This window comes from Serinus canaria, chromosome 12, assembly GCF_022539315.1.
Source record: "Serinus canaria isolate serCan28SL12 chromosome 12, serCan2020, whole genome shotgun sequence".
Taxonomy (NCBI): Eukaryota; Metazoa; Chordata; class Aves; order Passeriformes; family Fringillidae; genus Serinus; species Serinus canaria.
The window spans coordinates 10,755,435-10,775,453 of NC_066326.1; the positions used below are offsets into that span (position 1 = coordinate 10,755,435).

The following is a 20,019-nucleotide window of genomic DNA, read 5'->3' on the forward strand; positions in this document are numbered from 1 at the left end:
TTGTGAAACACCTACCAAAGACTAGGGGCACCTACAGGTAAAATTAAACAGAGGAAAAAAATTGTTTTGGAAGACTATCCTCCCCTACCCAGGTATAAACCAGAAACTGAGATTATTTCAGCAGAATCAGCCCGTTTGACTCAGCACTGAACTCTCCTGCACCAGAAGCTTATTGCTGACTGAGCATTTACAGTATTTAAGTATCAGATTGTAAAGAATTAATTATATGTCTAACTCTTGCCAATTTTCAAGTATCTTGAAATATCTGGTCCCAGGAGCTGCAAGATCTGATTAGATCTCAAGGAAGAAAAGTCTGGTTGGCTGGCCTTCAGCAAGCCCCAATTAGACAATCTTCTACCAAGTTCAGGCAACCAGACAGAATTAACAGCCCTTTTGAAATGTTAATGACTTGAACCGAGACAGTCAAATCACTGAGCCACACCTCTTGGACCGAGGTTTCAGAAGTCAAGAAACACTAAACATTTCACTGTGCCACTCCCCTTTGACAAGATCAAGGAGTGGGAAGCACTGGGTAGGGAATGTGCAGCCCAGACTGGAGAGCACTGGGTGCTCCTGCCGGGCATGAGCCATGGATCAGGATAGAGAGGCTGTAACACATCGGGAGGCTACGGAGACGCTCGGCTGTGAGATCAGCTGGAGATGCCCAACCACAGGCACACCCAGGCAGCACCTGTGGGAAGCTGCAAGCTCAGGTGCCCTGAGCATGGCACTGTCACAGTCAGTCCCTGGGCAGCAGGGATCTGCTCTGAGTAGCTGCCTGCTGGCATCCAGCTCAATCAGTGCAATGAAGAGACCAGGAGATAAAATGCCCTACAACTGAACCATGGGTCTGAGCAAATGAAGGGAACATGGTGAACTCTGGGAGATGCATCTTGATTTCTCAGTCTCTCCTCCTGTGTAAATTCTAAAAGCTTCTTTCAAGAATAAAAACCTTTACCAAGTGAAAAACAAGCTCAGCATTTCTCTAGCTCCAACCTGTCCCTATCCCTCTTCAGAGGACACCCCAGTAGACTACCAGACACTGGAATAAGCCACAAAAGCCTTCCAAATAATTATCTCCTATCGCCTCCTCTGCAAATTTATAGTCCTGCATCAGTGTCAAGACAGAGACCTGCTTCCATCTGTCTAAACCACATTTTTTACAGAGGACCTGAAGGTGGAATGCTTAACGTTAGCATTTGAAAATGTATTCAGAAACTGCAAAAGAAACTGACAGTTTTAAAGTGTGTTGTTCAATTATCTTGTGGATGCTGCTCAAGTGGTGGGGGAGCTTTGTATTTTTTTTTTATAATATGACAAATGATGCCAGTCTCATCTTGTAATTTTCCTCACTGTACAGCACGTCTGTTCATGATAGATACCAGTGCAGCTGCTTAGGTGTCCGTTTATCTGCTTGGAAAGTATCGTCTGTTTGGAACCAACTCATCCTAAAACAGCAGCCCCAGAGGGTGAGAGAGAAAAAAAGGGAGGGGGTGAGGTAGGAAGAGACAAGGGAGTTGTGGACTGGGTACACATTCATGCTTCTCCTGTAAAGGTTCTGGAAAAAAGCAAGCATCACATTTAGTTGAAGCCACATCCTCTCTGCCCCCCTCCTAGACCATTCTTTTCTACTGTCACTCAACACTTCTTTACGCTCTGCCCACAATGACCTTACCACTAACATACATTTAATTCAAACTTGCAACCTGTGGAAACAAAGCAAGCCCTCAGCTGCCTTCTGCAAATCTGTGCCAGCACAGAGGAGCCTTCAGGTCACAACCTGTACAGTCTGCAGTTTAAGGGAACATTTTAAATAAAAACAAAAATAAAAAGGAAGGAGAGAGAGAGAAATAAACAGGAAGAAAGAGGACAAAAAAACCAAAGAGTACTTATACTTTGTGTTCAAAGAGACCTTAAACAGGAACTTGCCAATTTTCTGTAGCCAGGATTATAAGAGAATAAACTCAAATACTTTGTCCTTCTGCAGAGCCCTCTGAGCTGAATTTCACCCTCTGCAAAATGGCCAATATAGAAAAAAGCTCATAAATCCCTCTAACCTAAGTAACTTCACATTACTCTTGGGGAAACAGAGGCAGAGACAGATTCATTAATCCAAGTAAATGAATCCATGAAGAACTCTGAATTTCTGAATCCCCATAATATCCCACACTCGAAACAGCACCCAGGGCCCAGCAATTTCCATGCCATGTTGCCTGGCATGAGCAAAGCAAGAGACTTGAACAGATGAGAATGTTTTAGAAAGGACAAGTACAGTTATCAAACCACACCTTCCCTAGCCATGTAGCAAAACCTATTTTGCACAATCTGAGATAATGCAGCTACTTACCTACATACACGTGATCTGTCCTCTTCCTCCTCCTCTCTTCAGCTGCTCTACACAGCACTTCAAAATCTCATCCCAGCTGTGTCTCTCTGGCTGCTCTGGGATGTGCATGCACACACTGGGGAGGGCTGCAGGAGTGTGTGCGAGTGTGTGTGAGTGTGTGAGAGTGAGAGTAGTGCGCACGAGTATGAGAGAGGGTGAGTAGTGTGCGAGAGTGTGCACGAGAGTGAGTGGAGTGCAAGAGTGTGCACGAGAGTGAGTAGTGTGCGAGAATGTGCAAGTGTGAGTGTGTGAGTGTGCACGAGTGTGAGTAGTGTGCAAGTGTGCACGAGTGCGCGAGTGTGTGCACGAGTGTGAGTAATGTGCAAGAGTGTGCATGACTGTGCAAGAGTGCATGAGTGTGAGTAGTGTGCAAAAGTGTGAGTGTGCAAGAGTGTGCATGAGTGTGTGAGTATCGTGCAGGAGTGTGCATGACTGTGCAAGAATGTGCATGAGTGTGAGTAGTGTGCAAAAGTGTGTGTGAGTATCGTGCAGGAGTGTGTGAGAATGTGCGAAAGTGTGCGGGAGTGCAAAAGTGTGCGAGAGTGTGCGAGAGTGTGAGTAGTGTGCAAGAGTGTGAGCGAGTGTGAGTAGCATGCACGAGTGTGCCCAAGTGTTCCCGACTCACTGCATCACTAATGCCAAAGACCAAGGTCGCGTATGTAGGATGCTGCCTCAGACACCTGCTGAGGAGCAGAGCTGCACACCCTGTCTGAACAGGTGGGTACAAAGTCCTGTGGCTCAGCACTGTCAGGGTCAGCCTGCTGGTGATACTCAAGGCTAGCAAGGTTAGGGCTGGCTTAATCTGCCATCATTATTCTGCAGCCTGGGCCTATCCTGAGAGGATCCCGCTACAGGCTGGTACTCTGAGTTACCAAGAACAGTTTCCATGTGTGCAAAGGTAAAGTGGGTCTTACAAAGCTGTTTACAAAAAACTTTATAAGACATTTGTGTTAAAGAATTGTTAAAACCAGCACTGAATTAAAGACTTGATTTTGAAGACAAGGAGCTGTTCCTTAAATTCTTTTTTTCCCCCTGTGGAGTAGGAGTTCTTTGTTTTGAAAATAATAAAACTCCACATGTAAGAAGGTGTCAGATGAACTCAAATTGTGTCAGGTAGTTGTCATTACTGTGACTTAGAACTGGAACTTGCATTCAGGACGCCCAATATTTATTGTCTCCCTAAATTTAAGTTGACAGAAAGAGTGCCTGCTCCTGCAGGCAGAAAACTAATTCCACCATCTCTTTTCCAGTCAGTCTCTTTCTCACATGAAAATTCTCCTGAGTAGACCTGCTAACAGCTACCAATGCACCAGCCTGGACAATGCTGACCAAAGACCTCCAAGCACAAGGCTCTGAACTATGCAAACCAATCCTAGTGCCACGGATGCCTGCCTGGGAAGAAAACAGTGTGCCTGCACACACCTCCCCAGCTCAGCCAGCACGGGGAAGGACAGGCTGGTCACTTGATTTGCAGACAGCTTTTCCATTACTTACTGCAGCGTTCAAACAGCCAACCTGCTCCCCCTTCGTCTGCTCTGTGGTGGCCATTTCTCCAGAGCTGCCCATCATTTCCTTATCAAGCAGTAAAAAGGTAGGATCACTAGAGACACAGCTTAGCCTTGCTGAGATTTCATTCTCTCAGCAGGTTGTAAATGCCCCTATAATGTTGGCTTTTTTAATCTTGTGTTATTATTACCCGCGGCTGCCATTCAGTCTGCAGAGAATAAAGCGCCCAGGCTTTCAGGACCCACACAATGGCTCTGTGCATTCGCCAGGGGTTGGACAAACAATAACTCTGTGTTTCAGCTTCATTGGAAACCCCTCTGTTGTGGGAGCCTGGCTGCATGTGTCCCTCAGCTCAGACCACGCGGAGGTGCGAGTGGGAGGCTCTGAATTCCCTGGTGATTCCAGGAGCACGTGCCTTGGCACTGGCCTATGGAGCCAACGTGGAAGTGCACAGGCAGCTGCATGTTGCTGTGAGCCCATGGAAGACAGACACAGACCTGCAGAGCCAGTTGGTCTCCTCTAGATCAGCCGGGGAGTCCGAAGCTCTAACAGGGCCCCTCTGTGAATAATTACGTTCATCTCTGCGTAAATGGTGTTGCCAGCTCATAGAGAGGTGTGATGATGTATGACATAACTGTGAAAATGTCAAAACACCACTACCCTGAACCACGTTCTTACAAGAAATCTTGGCTTCCACTTGAAATTTAAGATCCTGCTGCTTGCAAGAAAGGCTTGAAAGCTAGAACAACTGAAAAACCACAGATTAGAATGCAAAGAAAACTTGAAGAACACAGGGCTCTTCTAATTCAGGGAGACTGATTGTTTTGGTCAGCTCATTATTGCTTGCAGGGGACACTGCAGATGCGTGAACTCTTAGAGAGATGCAAATATCCCTTCACTCAAGAAAACAAGCCCTGCTGCAGACTTTCACACATTGAAAACCTAAGAGGAAATTCAGAAACTCCCACAAAACCACAAGGTTTACTTGTGAAACTATTTAGAAATACACTAGGGTTATTTCATTTGTCTTCTGGTTTTAAGCAATTGAGTCACATTCTCACAGCACTTCTGTCTAGGCAGGAGGGTTAGTTTATTGTATTTTATTTATTCCTTCCTTTTTTTTTTTCAGTAAAAACACAGAACTAAAATTCTCATATACTTATAAAACTTCAGGTACAACTCCACAAAACTAGGGCAATAGAAAACATGCCAAATATTTCAAGGCTTGGCAACAGTGAGCCTGCCTGTCTCTCTGTGGCAGGAGGAATGTCTGTCTGTCTCAGCCAATGTTTCTGAGTAGGAATGTCTCATCCTGATAGTCCATGTACATATAAAACACCTTTGCTGTCAGCTCTCCAGGAAGAGACCTTGACATTTTGCAGAATACCACATCCCAACCCCCATCTCTCCTGAATAGTAGCAGAAGGCAGAAAAAAACTGGTAGATCTGAAAATGTAAGAATCAGGTGCTGCCTACAGCAAGGATTAAAGTTAAAATGGAAAGGTAATGGTGAAATAAGCACAGCCAAGTCAGTGGAATTGATGCACCAAGGAACCAGCTTCCAGGTTTCCCAAACCCATGGCCACAGTTGGCCTGTCCCACTCCCTCTCCTGTGGGCCAAGAGAAGAATTTGAAGGGGAGGAAACCAAGGTTTTGCTGTCTTAAACGGAATAAATAAAAGGTGAACAATTTCAGGAAATATGTATTATTGTTGTGGTATTATGTGCTTCATGTACCTGGTGAGAGAAACTGCAGCCCTCATTCTGAGCCCTCACCTCACAGTAACTGGGCTGGCACAGGCAGGTGAGCTCTGCTCTCTGCGGACACAGGAGCAGGATTGCACTGCTCTTTTCCTGAAAAGAGTAATGAGGTGCCCAGAGAGCCTGCCAAGGTGTCAGAGAAACTGATGCTGATGGACCCTTTGCAGGCCAAAGGCAGATTAAGAATAACACAATACCAGCATAACAGCACCTTATCAACAGCCCTGTGAGTGCTAAGAAGTGAATCTGAGCGAAGGCTGTGACACCTGTCTGCATCACAGCCCTGCTATTACTGCCTTCCGACTTCCCGCACAATCCAAGTGTCCAAATGGCTTTGAAGCAAGAAGCAGCAAGACAGGAAGGTGAATCTGAACTCTGATCAGCTGTCTGAAGAGACAGTATGAATACCTTACATTTCAGTAACACTTTTCATCCATAACGAAGCTGAGACATCCATTCAACCTCCACACTCCAAACCACAGAAGTAATATCTGCCCAGGTAGAGATGGGCAAATAAACACCAGTTAAATGACTGCTCAAGGTCGTCCAAGGACTACGAGAGACACACATCTAGCAAGTAGATTACTCTTCCCTTTTGAAAGGCACACAGACACACACACAGGGGATTGAAACTGCTTAGCCAGGTGTGGAGCCTGCTGTGATCAACGCAGCTTCACTGAGCAGCAACTCTTCCTGATGCTGTTTCACCGGTGCTAAAATGTAAAAAAGCAAACCTTCATAACAGAATTCTTTCAAACAGATGCAAATAGGTGTGGGGATTTTGCATCTGGGCTAAGTTGCTACAATCTACACATCTTATTTGTTTGCTAGTTATTAAATTACCCACAAGCCATCAACAATTCAAGTCTCTCTCTGAGAGGCAGAGATTAACTAGGAATTGCTATGCAGAAATGCTGCTCATCTCTCTCTCGCTCTCTCTAGCGAGATCAGCCTCATGATGAGTTGCGGACATTTGGGAACAAAGGTGAGCTTTTCTGCAAGAAATGAGAGGCACAGAAAGATGGGAAAATGATGCTACAGGGAGAAGAGGATTTATTTGCAAGGCAAGAATCTATCAGGAATGGTTTCAAACACACATTACCAGCCACGGACTGTGACCAAACACACTCGAGTGTCTGGAGCACAGGAAGCTGCACTCATGTCCCAGCACTAATGCAAATGACATTTTCTGTGGAAGACCATGAGGCCAGTATGCAAATACTAATTTAACAATCTAGTTGACAAAGCCTCAGCTGATCTATAAATAGCTGGTTTATTAGCAGGTGATGCTGAAGGCAGCTATGCTGGCTCCATTTCCCACAATTCCCTCTGCCATCTTGTTTTTATTGACCTCAGAGACACAAGGACTCTTAACTGTATGCAGCTCACTCCTCCACCACTACCTGCAGAGTAGCTACAAACACTTGACAACACAATACATATTTATCAATGCCCTTACACAACAAGGATCCTGCAGCACCATGCACACAATGGCTCCCAGTGCTCAATTAAAGACAGCAAATGGTTTAGAAAAATGAAGAATCATGCAGGATTGCTTTTAAGCAGGAGGAGCTGGTCACTCAGATGCCAACAGGCATTTAGGGAATGATTGACACAGAGCCAGAGCCAGGCAGTGTCCATCCACATTTACACTGTGCATTGGCAAACTGAGAATCTAGGATAGCAACACCTTTAGTAACTCCAGGCCAACAAAGAAGCATTTTACCATCTCAAAACAAGATGTCAAAATCCTGATCTTTTTATACAGCTTAATTTCATCAGGAATTATTATTTTATAGTACATAATAAAACTTAAAACTCTTTACCACTTCCTCAAGCTGCACATGCAGGAATCCCTTCTTTCACACAGGCACAAGACAGCTATTTAACAGCAGACAGCAGCACCACCAGAGTCTAGGGCCAGCAGGCAAGAATACTGCATCCTGGTGAAATTGCTGTGGCATTTGGAGCAACACACCAGAACTGCCCTAACTGCAGCATGGTCGGCATCCATGGAAACCACACGAATTATGATGTTTTAGGCTATTCACATGGATTTGTAGATATTCTCCAGAAGTGTTCTAAGGCTTCAGTCTTTCTCTTGCTGCAAAGAACAGTGACAACATATTGACGAGTTGGACTCGTAAATAGGGAGATTGAATTAGAGGAACAGAATAGACTTTGTTACTCCTTCCTCCCACTTGCTTCAAATTTCTAAAGAAACCTTCCAAGCACAAGAAGTTGCTGTGTCTCTCACGGCCATATGATAAGCAGAAATAAAAAATTAAAAACCACACAATCAACACTTATTTTTCCATAAGGTCCATCATATTCTTACAGCTTGTGCAGTGCAGGCTCCAGAGTTTATCCTGACAGGGAACTGACTGTGCCAGCCCTGCAGCAGCCCTGGCAAGGGCAGAGGCTCACACTGCAGCCGGAGCGCACACAGAGGCGTGCCAGAGCAAAGAGCCCCAGAATGTTCCCTGCCCCCTGCTGCACCCTCACTTTTCCACCCTGCCCACTCAGTGAGGTGACAAAAGTTTCCAGAACACCCATTTGGTCTGCCACAGCTCAGCAGATCCCTTCCAAACCATCACAGTGATCTGTGCCAGCAGCAGGACAGGTCCTACAGAGCAGGCTTTGGATAAAGGACTGCTCCCTCATTTGTCATAACAACAAACCTTTACAATTTGCTTTTTTAAAAGTTTTATTAAGCACAAGGGTTAAACTGACTTCATATGACTGCAAACCTTTGATGGTCTTACAGTTTGTTTTTAAGACCACCAAGGACTCTGAAAAAGAAACTTTTCTAATGAAGTTCACTTACTAAATTGCCTTTTGTGAGTGAACATACTTCTCTTTTCTAGTATTTACAGAAATGAGGTAGAGGAGCTTGACTTAGCTGAATAGAAAGTTAAAATAAAGAGGCTCTCAGAAATTCTGTGGAATTTAGCAAGAGAAGTGGCACATCACAAATAAAGAAATCAGTAGTTTTCACTAATCAATTAGGAAAAAACAGTATAATAATAGATTTGCAATGATCTTGAATAGATTATTTAATAAAACTGTCACAAATCTAATGGCAATAGACACAAGCAACAAAGAAGAACTGAAACATTTTACATAGTTCAGTGAATGTAAGATGCTGCAACAAGGTGTCAAAACAGCCTTCCCAGGAGAAATCCACACAGTTGCTGTTTCCTTTGCCTTTGATGAAAACCTGCAGTGCCAAACAACTCAAAAGAAGCTTGTTCTGCCTCCCAAATCTCTGCATTTCCTGTAGCTCTGGCAAAGTTCCTGCTTCCTTTGGCTGTTGCCTCCTTTCTGATCAGCATATCCATTGCCCAGATCCTCAATTCCACACCCCAGCCAGTTGTATTCCAGGAGCAGTTAGCAGCCAGCACCCAAAGAAAACTTTAGCTAAGTTTGGCTCTGTCTGAAGCAAATTTTGAGCAAAGGGAGCACAGATGAAATCCAGCTTATCCAGAGTAATTCATTCTTCACACTTGTTTAAGCACGGTCACTCACTGAGGACAGCCTGGCAGCCTTCTCTGTGGGCTGTGGATTCCACTGCACTGCCAGGAGCTGTGCTGAGACAAGTCCACATCACACGTCAGTGAAGATGGACTGCACCCTTCAGCTCTGGGATGGAAAAATCAAACTGCTAGATAGGTTCTCTCCCCTGCCGGATACACTGATTTTTAGCAACGGGAAAAGCCAATTAAAGTTTATAAAGACACATTCTCTGCTGATTTTTCCTTACTGCCCACTGCTCAGTGCTGGTATAATGGATAATGTTCTGCCTGTGGGTGTATTTTCTAAGATCTGTCAGTTCTGACAGCATTTTGGCACCTGGATAACTCAAGATCTATACTGAGGGTCCAGGAATGCACTATTTCTCAGTAGCTGATGGGTACATTTTTCAGCAAGGCTTCCCTAATTAAAGAGCTGGAAAGAGATGGGATCAGATTGATAGGCTTTGCAGTCAGATGTTTTATGCTTAGTTTGATGAATTATAAATCACCTTTTGCAACTTTCAGAACATGTGAGAAGAGCACATAAGAGAAACTACAACAATATGTCCAGAATATCACAACACAATTACCTATTTTTAAATTTTACCTCTGTCCCTATGGCAAGGCCATTAAAGACATACTCAAGAAAAGCAATGCTCAATGAAAATAAATATAAATATCAAAAAGAAAAGTGAAGCTATGAAATGAGACGCTGCTGGTCTGGAGGTACTCCCTCATGGAAGTGTTTTGCCCCAGGTGGGACAGAAGATGCATCCCTCCCCCTTTGAGCATCACCCTGAGCTGGGAACACTGCCCTGGAACTGAGTGCTCAGCTCAGTCAGCCATGTCCTCTGCCAGACCAGCAGGAAGCTTTCCCTTGTCCTCAGCCATCACAGCCTTGTGTCAGGGCTACAGAAACCACTGTCAGATTAAATGCTTTGACTTTACTCCCTGTAAAACTGCATGAAGACAATGTATTCTGTGCTGGCTTCGCTGTCTCTGTCAGAGCCCCTTCCCTACATCCAGTGAAATGCAACTCCAGAGAGGCCACTGGCAAGACCTTTCAGAATAAACAGTTTGTTCTGGTTTTAATGGGACCTTTAAACATTGAAGTTCTTTTTTTGCAGGGTACATGTGTGTATGCAGAACATCAACAAAAAAGCCCAGACCCCAAAACAGGCTGTGAGAGCTTGGTACCCCAGCGTGGAAGTTTAAAAGTGCCTTGCTGTCAGTGGTGTTCACAACAGTGCAGACTTTAAAGCTATAGAGAAGAAAGTCACAGAGTAACCATTTGGAACAGGGAGAAAACTGTTGGTAATTTAAACCATGAAACCAAAGAAATACAATGCAAAGCTATCAGGATGTGAAAAGCACTTCCAGGCACTGAGAGGTTAAAACAATTATTTGAACAGCTGGGAAAATTAAAATGGTAAAATAATAGCTACCCTTCAAAATTCTACAGATGCAAAGAGACTCTTCAATGAATAACTGATAAAGGGGAAAACACATTTTAAAAGAGAAACTGTTTCACACATGAAGGTCATACAAGTAACAGCTCCTCTTAAGAACCTGGATTTCCAGACTTGGCAAGAGATGAAGAGCTGGGGTTAACACAGCAGCCTTTTACCTTGAGGGACCCAGGGTAAAATCCTGAATACTTTAAGTTACACATGAAAGTGACTTTGGGCATATTCTTTCTGCTGTTTTTTTAGAAACTGTTCCCCACTGTAGCAAATGCAAGGTCACAGGAGCATGCTGGAATTATTGTAGCAGTTTGTTTCCTTTCCCAAGGAATTCTTCCAGCCCCAATGACACCAGCAAATGGTGCAATCAGAGCAGCCAGTTCAGGTTGTTTGACTGCTGCTATCTAGGGCTCCCCCATATACATAACCTTGCTCTGGCAAGAATGCAGTGATATGTGATTTTTTAGGAAAAAAATGCAGTCTGTAAGAAGTAGCTTTGCTATTCAAGAAAGGTCTAACTGGGAGAATAATGCCTGTCAGGACTGCAGCGTGTAAGCCACGGTGTACACAAGGCTGCTCATCAGGACTGGGTACACAGAGAGACACATCCAGGGGACCCACAACAGCAGCAGAGCCACCCCCAAGGCAGGGAGGAGGTGAGCAAATAGAGCCAGGGAAGGTTTATCTGCCACTTGGCTCCAGCTATCCCTGTAGGCAATCGATCCGCTCTCTCTAGCAGCTATTTTAAAACAAGAAAGCAAAAATCTTCAGCAAGTAGAGAAAAACTGACAACTGAATATGTAGCACTGTAGAGAAGGAATCAGCTGTACAGTGCCAGCTCCTGTTTCCATTCCTCACCCACTGCAAATGCACAACCTCTTCCACATAAACACTGTCCAAACTGTTAAAAGGACAGCAACTGAACACCCCTCATCAGAGTCCAAAACCATGGATCCTTTGGCAAAAAAAAAAAAAAAAAAGGCTGAGGCAGAATCAGAACAGAAGGCCAAATCCATCCACCCCAGCAGTCAACTCTTCTATCATTCATACATATTATTACACCAGTAAGCAACTGGAAAGTCTTAACTCTTACTTTTTTTTCCTTCTATCTTTTCTTTCTAAAGAAAGAAATTAGACAACATAAACACTGAGATCCTCCTGCAAGAAGATTTTTTATCCAATCAAAAGCATTTGTTTTTTTCCAGAACGATTTGGTCATTTCTGAAGGACTAAGATATAGCCTCCTCAGCCTTCTCTCTTCAGAGTAGAGCCTACTTCACTCTACCCTCAGCACTGTGAACATACTTCAGTTGACAATCATCTGGTATCGAGTCCTGATGCTGTCAGGTATCTCCTTTGATGGATTACGCTGCTCACTAGGCCAGGATACTGAAAGAAAACACAAAGAGGATGAGCCTGCAGCCTCCCCCATACAACTTGCTGCAATCACCTTGGAACCCTTAGCTACCTACACCAGGTTTGACCACTTTCAGGATCAGAAGTGTCTAACATGTTGCAGAAGGGAGTAGTTGTGCCTATGCCAAACCAAAGTAGCCTGTGCCACAGAAAGTAACACAGCTGACAGAAGGTTTTCAATAAAGGTCTTGATCTTCCTAAGGTCCTGAAGGACCCTGTGACACATTTTTACAAGAGTCAGGGCCCTGGTATTCTGCCAAGCTACATACATTTTGTCTAAACCAGAATTATGATTAGAGCTTTATTCAATATGCTCTCCTTCACTTCTGATCCTAATCTGCTGGCAGGAGCTGTTGGACCAGTAAGCACCTGCCTTTTTTTTGCCCTTTAGGTGATTTCGTCACTGTGCTGCCTGAACAGATGCCAGCAGCTAGAGCTGCACAGCAAAATCATTTAGGAAATTCACTAGCTGGGTACAAAATCTGCCTTAGCAGAGCTCCTACTCCTACTGGGAAACCTGCAGATCCATCTCTGGTACCTTGTCATGGCACTGGCTGTGGTAAGAACATAGAACTGGAATATCTCAGCTTGTCCCCTCACTGTACCAGCATGACAACCAGCCATCAGTCTTTTACTTGCCCAAGGTCAAACAGCATCTGGCAAAGCTGGTCTATAGCTGGGTAAGGTACTCTGGGGTCCTTCAGGGTTCAAAAGAGGGCATAAACCCAACAGAATGTAAAGAACTTGAAGCAGAAAAAGAAGGTGTGAGGCTTGCAAAGCACCCACCCCCTTTCCACCCTCTTTCCATGGGGCCTCTGATTCTTACCCATCTTTCCTGCAGTCAAAGTCCCCTGTGCCAAGCAGCTTTCATGTTCAGTAAGGAGTGCAGGAGGAGCAGGGAGATGCAGAGGATTGCACTATGCCCTTATGAGCTTCCAGCACTCAGAACCCAAAGATTTCTTTTGCTCCTCTGATCAGCCATGTTCAGATGCATATTTAAAAATAAGACAGACACTGAACTCCGTCTTGCCCCTTGAGGGAATTGCAGCCTCCTCCTTCCAAACCGCCAGTTCAGTGCTGCAGGGAATAGGCAGCCTGGTGTCAGCTCCAATATAGGTTTTGAAATGAAAGGAATGCAAACCAAGGGGACAGAAGAGAGAAGAGGAGGGAGGGAGAAGGTTCAGAGACACTGGAAGGAAGCAGGTGAAAAAATGAAGACAGGGGAAAGAAAAAATCTGAGCCCAGATTAGAAATGGGTAAACAGAAGAGACGGAAGGAGGAGGAGGAAGAGGAGGGAGCAAACCCAGGCAATAGCGTATCTGTAACTCACTTGGTCAGACTACAAGAAAAAACCTACACATGGCCAAGAACTGTTCATGCTAAGTGGTGAGGAGGAGATCAGTGAGCCACACATAAAATATATGTAATATGCCCACAGTCTGTGTTTTAATCACAGAACACCACAGAAGAGTTTTAGAAAATTTACCTTGCTTCTAGCTCAAACATTTGCTATGAACTCTCCTGACCTCATGGGGACCAACCCCAGTGCTAGTGTGGCACTACAACCATCTGGAATTCAGCACACCACAAAAAAATCAACCAAACCAAAAATACAATGGAGAAAATAACTTGGCAGTGCTGTACAGCACTTGATGCTGGTGCCAGTGAGACAAAATGGGGATTCCTGAACCTTCTCCATCCTGCCCAAGAGGGCTGGCAATTACTAGTATTTTAAAACTTTAGAGGAGGATTCCAAGCAGCAACGTCAGGGAAACAGGTTTAAAAACCATAAAAACAGTCTGTCTATTAGAAAAAAGACCCCAAACAGATAATCAAGTGCATACCTAGATATAAACTTGCAAATAAGAAATGCCAAGTTGGGAATCAGGAGGGCAAGTTCCTACAGCTCTACAACATGCACTTCCAGAAACTCATTGGAACTTCAGTGGTACTTGAGAAATTCGTGCCAAGATCAAGAAACATTTCCAACTGTTGATTCTGAAGCAATTATCTGGAAGAACATAAGCTTGCCTGAGGTAAAACACACAGTAGGGTGTGAACTTACCATCCTGCAGTCAGGATGGACCAGGTGCCATAGTACACACAAATCAAAATTGATGAAGCCAAAGAAAGCACCAACAGAGAGAGCAAAGCAAGAACCAAGGATCACAAGGAAGAGCAGGCAGGACCCAGATGAACAGTTACAGCCTAGAGGCTTGTGGAGCAGTTCAGAGCCACTGAAGAAATTCTCTTGCCTACCTTGCTGGTGGGTCCAAACATCAGCTGGATCCAAACCAGCTGGGAAGATCAACAGCTCCAGATTAACACCTAATCCTTATAACCTTTTATCCACATGGCAGGGTACCAGACATCTGTGCTTCAGAAGACTCTTCTCCAGGGAAGATGCCTACTTCAGCCTCCAAGCACCACAACATTCCTACTTTATGCTGCCCCTTAAGGAAAGCTTTCCACAGCAGCAATGAAAGCTTTTTGCACTGAACATCTGGAACCAAAGTCAAAGCACAACCTGGCAGTTTTCTTGGCTGAACAAGAATTGAAGCTGAGCTTCACAGAAAAAATGTCTGTATTGACGAAGGGTTGAGACAGTGGTTCAAGAGTTGAAGGGAGTCAGAATTGCAATTTGCAGGATTTTCAAGAGGAATATTTTAAACATTATCCTTCTGCTACAGCTGGCATCCAGAAATTATCTCCCTTACTTCTCTCCTTTAAATATTTTTTCCTGTACCACTTATCAAAGCCACCACCTTCTCAGCAGGAAGAGTCAGGACTTATCAGCTAAGCTCTCTTCTCCATGTGGGACTCTCAGATCCCACAACTTAATGAGGCAAGGATTTGGACTTGGGATTCAAGTTTTCATGTGGCAATTTCTGGTTTTATAGCAGATCTAGTTCCAGACACAGCCACTGTAAACCACATAACAGGATATGTATCCTCTTCTGTATATTCCTTGTGTGATCTCCCTTTTCATTTCTTCACACCCCCCCTTTTCTCTACAGTATTGCAGCACTTCATTGATTCAACACAATTGACAAGAGAGCATGAAGGCAGAGGCTGCTCCCAGATTGGAACAGCTGGTTTTCTTGATGGCATCATGTCCCAAAGAGAGGTAAGGAATCACAAGAAAAGAGACTGCTTATTCTCAACAGCAAACAACTCCAGACTGGAGAAGAAAGCACAACCCTGCTGACTGAGAAAAAGGCAGCAGTGGGATTTAGAATATGTTTCACACTCTTTGATGGATCATGCTTGAAGATTTTCTGGGGAAGCAGAGCTCAGAGGAAACCATGCTTCAAAGGCTATCACTGGACTCAAGGGGCCTATGAAAACTTTATAAATATGAACCCCTGCTATCCTGTCCAAAGCCCACCTGCAGACGTGCCGACACAACCAATCCCTCAATGCCCACGTTCCCCAGCTACCACACCTGCTTCCAGGCTTTGGAATAAGCTCCTGCCAGCCATGCCAAAGTGGGCTTAATAATAGATGGACAAGGACAACCAGTGGGGACTGAAAAAAGACCCAGCCAAAAGTCACTGAGCCTGTGACCAGCCTCTGAACAAGCTGTGACAGCACAGCCATGCCACAACCAACAGCCACACTGAGCACCCATCACTGAGCTGGCAGACCTCAGGCTGTTTCAGTCACACACAGATGTCTGTCACATGAGTCCTTGGACATAAGACAACACTGCAAAGTTTCCTCTTCCCTCATCTCAGCTGCTGTCCTGCCTCAACACACAGCAGCAAAATCAAGCTACTGAGGAGCTGACAACTGCCTGCTCATCATCAGCACAAAGTGCTGAGGCCAGCAAGGATCTGCAGTTGCTCTGATCCTCAGAGCTCAAATTTTCCAAGCATGAAACATTTGCCTGAGCAACACAAAAAGAGGTGCAGGAAGCAAGACCACAGGCTACCTTAAATCCACAAGCCTTTTTCTTTTTCCAGGCTGCTTACACCTAATACTCAATCTTTTATCTCATCCTAAAATAAAAGAACAGGCCTTAGAGGATCAAGCTATAAACTTTTGAAAGCGTTCTGCAGCCTTCTCTTGCAACAAGGACTTTGTTTCCATTTCCCAAAAGCCAAGAAGGAAATCAATACTTAGAGAGAAGAAGGCACATTCCAAAGGACAAATCTTAGTTGCTGCAGTGCCACCCTTGTTGAGTCTCTCCAATGAAGGTGATCACAATGGTAGGCAGAAGTCAGCCCCTCAAACATTCAGGCAAGCCAGAGTCTTCAAGTGGAAATAGGTTGTTCATGAGCAGCCACTTGGATTCCTCCAGATTCGTGTCTCACAGTTAAGTTTCTCTGTGACCAAACTCACGTCTAATAAAGAGTCAGTCAATATCCTTCCCCCTGCACAAGCACCACTGGGTCCCTTCCCTCCACCTAATTGCCTGTTTTCACAAGGTATACAGGAACTTATTACTTCAGAGCCTTTGTGCTTCTGAGCAACACCACTGCAACTCACCAGCAGGGTTAGAGCAAGCAGAGAGTGGGACATAAACCAGGCTCACAGATGTACAGCATGGTTACATGAGTCCCACTTCCTTAAGCAGGGTAAACTCCAGACATGGCCTGGGGGGAGCCCCACATTCAGGGGAATGCTGGCACACTGAACCCAGGACAGTGTCCCTTGTGTCACCTGAGCAGGCTCTGCCCTGCTCTCCAGGGCCTGCTCTCTATATGCCAAAGCTCCTGACCTACCAACATCTGCTCAGTTCTTATGCAAAGCAAGTCAGGGCTCTGCAAGGCAGTACAACATCTTTGTTGACATTTCAATCCCTCAGAGAGAAGCTCTCCTCTGGCTTTGTGTCAGCCACCTTTGGCTGTGTCAGAATACAGTGCATAGCCTGCTCTCTCAAGCAAAGCCGTTTGCCTGAGCAAAGGCTCCCCGCTAACAGACAGGAGGCAGGAGCTGGAGAAAGGAGACCTGGGATCACTGCACACAATCTCACCTTTTATTATTTAGCCACATTTACTGAACACAGCCTGGCTCTAATCCATCAGTGCAAGAAGCCTGCTAATACACTCACCTGATTGGAGAGAGACTTCCTTGCATTTTATGGGGGTTTATTGTAGCAGATGCCAAGGCTCAGCAAAACAAGAAGGCACTAAGAAGGGTCTTACACAGCCTGGGCTCTTTCCCAACCAGCACTCATCTGATACTGGGCTAAACAAGGAACTTGAGAGCATTCTGTTGTCTCAAGTTCACAACATAGCTTTGTGTGCACACGAGCCACCCATCAGCAGCTGCAAGAACAAAGTATGACTCTCACTTTTAATTGTGAAATTAAAATGCTGCTTGTTTTTGAACCAAGTGGCAGCCCGTGTGCCTCAAGACATTTGGTAAAGACTGGAAAGAGGGAAATGCATCAGAACATCACAGCCAGTCTACCTTCAGCAATGAACCTGCTTCTCATCCAGAGGTTAATCTGGAGTCTAGGCAAGCTTTAGAACTTTAAGTTGGCTTTTGAAGAACAATACATTGATCACTGGTGCCATACAAGCTCTCCACAAAAATTTCTCTAGTGCACTCCAACTCTACCGCATGCCTTCATCCTGTCAGCTCAAGGTACACAGCTAGGAACACTCCTACCTGGATCACAGCATTCAATACATTTTTCAGTGGCTGTCTACTTTTACAAGATTTGAGAAGATTTCCTGAGCCTCAGAATACTCCTAAATGCACTTAGCTTGGTACCAAAAGATAAAATACAACCTTGATGTGCCACAGGAATTTAAACAGTACTGACAACACCCCAGGGGCCCAGGAATATTACAGAGCTTGTTAAATGTTGGTAATCCTAAGTAGGCTGCATTTAGCACTACTGAAGACAGAGGTTTTCAATAGTTCCTGCTGATATGGCCTGATGGAAACTCTTGTGTTCAAAGTCACCAACTGGGATACACCTGGATCCATGGAGAAACAGTGCCAGAGAGCCCAGAGGAACATTACAAGTGCCCATATAACTTCCCAGCACACTAGGGCACTACATGGTACTAAAAAGAGAATAAACTCAGAACAACTGCAAGTCATGAGTAGGAAACATCCTTCAGAAAATAAGACAAATGTAAAAGTTTCACAGCAGTTTGGCCTGAATGCAAGAAGAAAAAAGACTGCAGCCTCTATCATCTCCCTTCATTTTAAGCTTGCTTTTTGTCCAGTTATCTGATTTCCTGAGGATCTATATTGTGAACAAAACTTCAAACAAGCAGAAAGAACATTTGAAGATGCAGGAGTCTCTACAAGTAACTGCAATGGGAAGGTGCCATCTCACACCTGGCAGAAGGACACTGCCACCTGCCAAAGGCCTGCATGACCCAGACATGTGGGTGCTCCCTTCAGCTTTTAAGACAGCGTCCACACTTTACAAGTCATTAGAACATTTCAAATCATGCTCATCAGCAAGCTCAAAGAGGAATCCAGGGAACAAGCAAATGAATAAAAACATCCTCCATTTTCATATGAAACACTTGGATCAGGTTGAGGTTGAAGTACACACTCCACAGAGAGGAAACTGGAATAATCAATGTGCACGATTCAAGCAGTTTAAGGGCTTTTTTTTTAAAAAAAGCAAATTATAATCTTCTTTCACCAATGTTAAATTCATCCTGAGGAGGGAACTAAGAACCTGCTGGGACACAAAAATGCTGCCAGTGTAGTGGTGATTGTTGAGAGCTCCCAGTCCCCCAATAAAATAACAGTGTAATAGTGCTTTATTAACAGCCTGAACCAAGGAACCCTGAACTTTCTGTTCCACAGCCCAGAGAAGTAACCCAGGAGATGAGCTCCTCAGAAATACAAGCCAAGTCCTTGTGGGCAGCAAACGTGGACTGATAAACCTAAGGGGAGAGAATGCAGAGGCAGATGGGCAGAGGTAATCAGAAATGACAGAAAGATGAGCAGGCAGAGGGCAAGCAGAGTGCTTGAAGGACAGAGGCAGAAGAGCTGAAATTTTATAGCATACAGGTATTTTAAAAGTTAAATCAACAGCTTTCCAATACCATTATTTAAAAAATCATTCCCCCTAATATATGCAGGAAGGCAGCTGCTTGCAAAATGACCTTTAAACCCTATGCACCATGCCTTATTAGACTAATTCAGAGCTGGAGATTGGCTGATCCTGAAATCCATTTATACAGGACAAACAGGCATTCAGCAGGGACAAGGAGCGAACACATTGTCAAAATAATTTTGTCTGCATTTCTGCATGCACACTCAGGCTCAGCACAGCAGAGCAGCATTTCTCCAGCTTCAGAAACAAGGTTCACCAGACATTGCAGCACCATCCTAACTCAAGGCTTCTCTTCCTACTTCCCTTGCATTACAAAGGTAACAATTTAATTATACCAAATATCATCTTTCTGGACACTTTCTGTGACTGCAGAGGTCTTTAAAAGCCTTTCACCAACTCCTAAAGGCCCTCAGTAAAGGCCTTTAACAAAAAAATATGTTACAACCAGAAGAATGTTTCTTGCCAGAGATGGCAAGATAGCAGGGCTAACTCTAACACTGTATTCAGATCACTGTAACACACTCTCTTCAACATGTCCTGTTCCTGTATTTGAAGCTCTGGTGTCCAGAAAGGCTTTTTCAATTGGCTTGCAAAGGTTTAGCTAGGACTGAAAGCTTTAAATTGTTTTGGAAGCATCACAAGTATGTCAGGAAATATCTCCAGACAAGGAGGCCTGTTGGGCAGACAGACAGTGTCACAGAGGAGTGAAAATCACAAACAATTACTGCAGGCACGATGCAGAAAGAAACTTTCCCTCCAAGTCTGGATTTTGTAACAGATGAATGCTCTACAGCCTTAGGATGAGGAAGCTCTGTGCAGAGAACAAACACTAGCAAGCAGCATCAGGGCAACTTCTGCAAATCTCCTCCAGCATGCCACAGTTCTGAGGAAAAAAGGATTGGCTTCCCACTACAGGAGGGCTCATCTGTCATTC

The 20,019-nt window shown here is 44.5% G+C and overlaps 1 protein-coding gene across 2 annotated transcripts in view; it reads right to left on the reverse strand.

The window, feature by feature from the left end:
- The window catches only part of CHCHD6 (coiled-coil-helix-coiled-coil-helix domain containing 6), a 109,165-nt gene that overhangs the window by 9,201 nt on the left and 79,945 nt on the right, over nucleotides 1-20,019 (reverse strand). The window contains exon 8 of one of the 2 annotated variants that reach the window (XM_030228087.2): nucleotides 11,936-12,019. The exons of the other annotated variant lie outside the window; for it this stretch is intronic. Within the exon in view, the coding sequence (XP_030083947.2) occupies nucleotides 11,948-12,019 (72 nt within the window). The 3' untranslated portion in view covers nucleotides 11,936-11,947. The remainder of the gene's footprint in view (nucleotides 1-11,935; nucleotides 12,020-20,019) is intronic. 2 annotated transcript variants of the gene reach the window in all.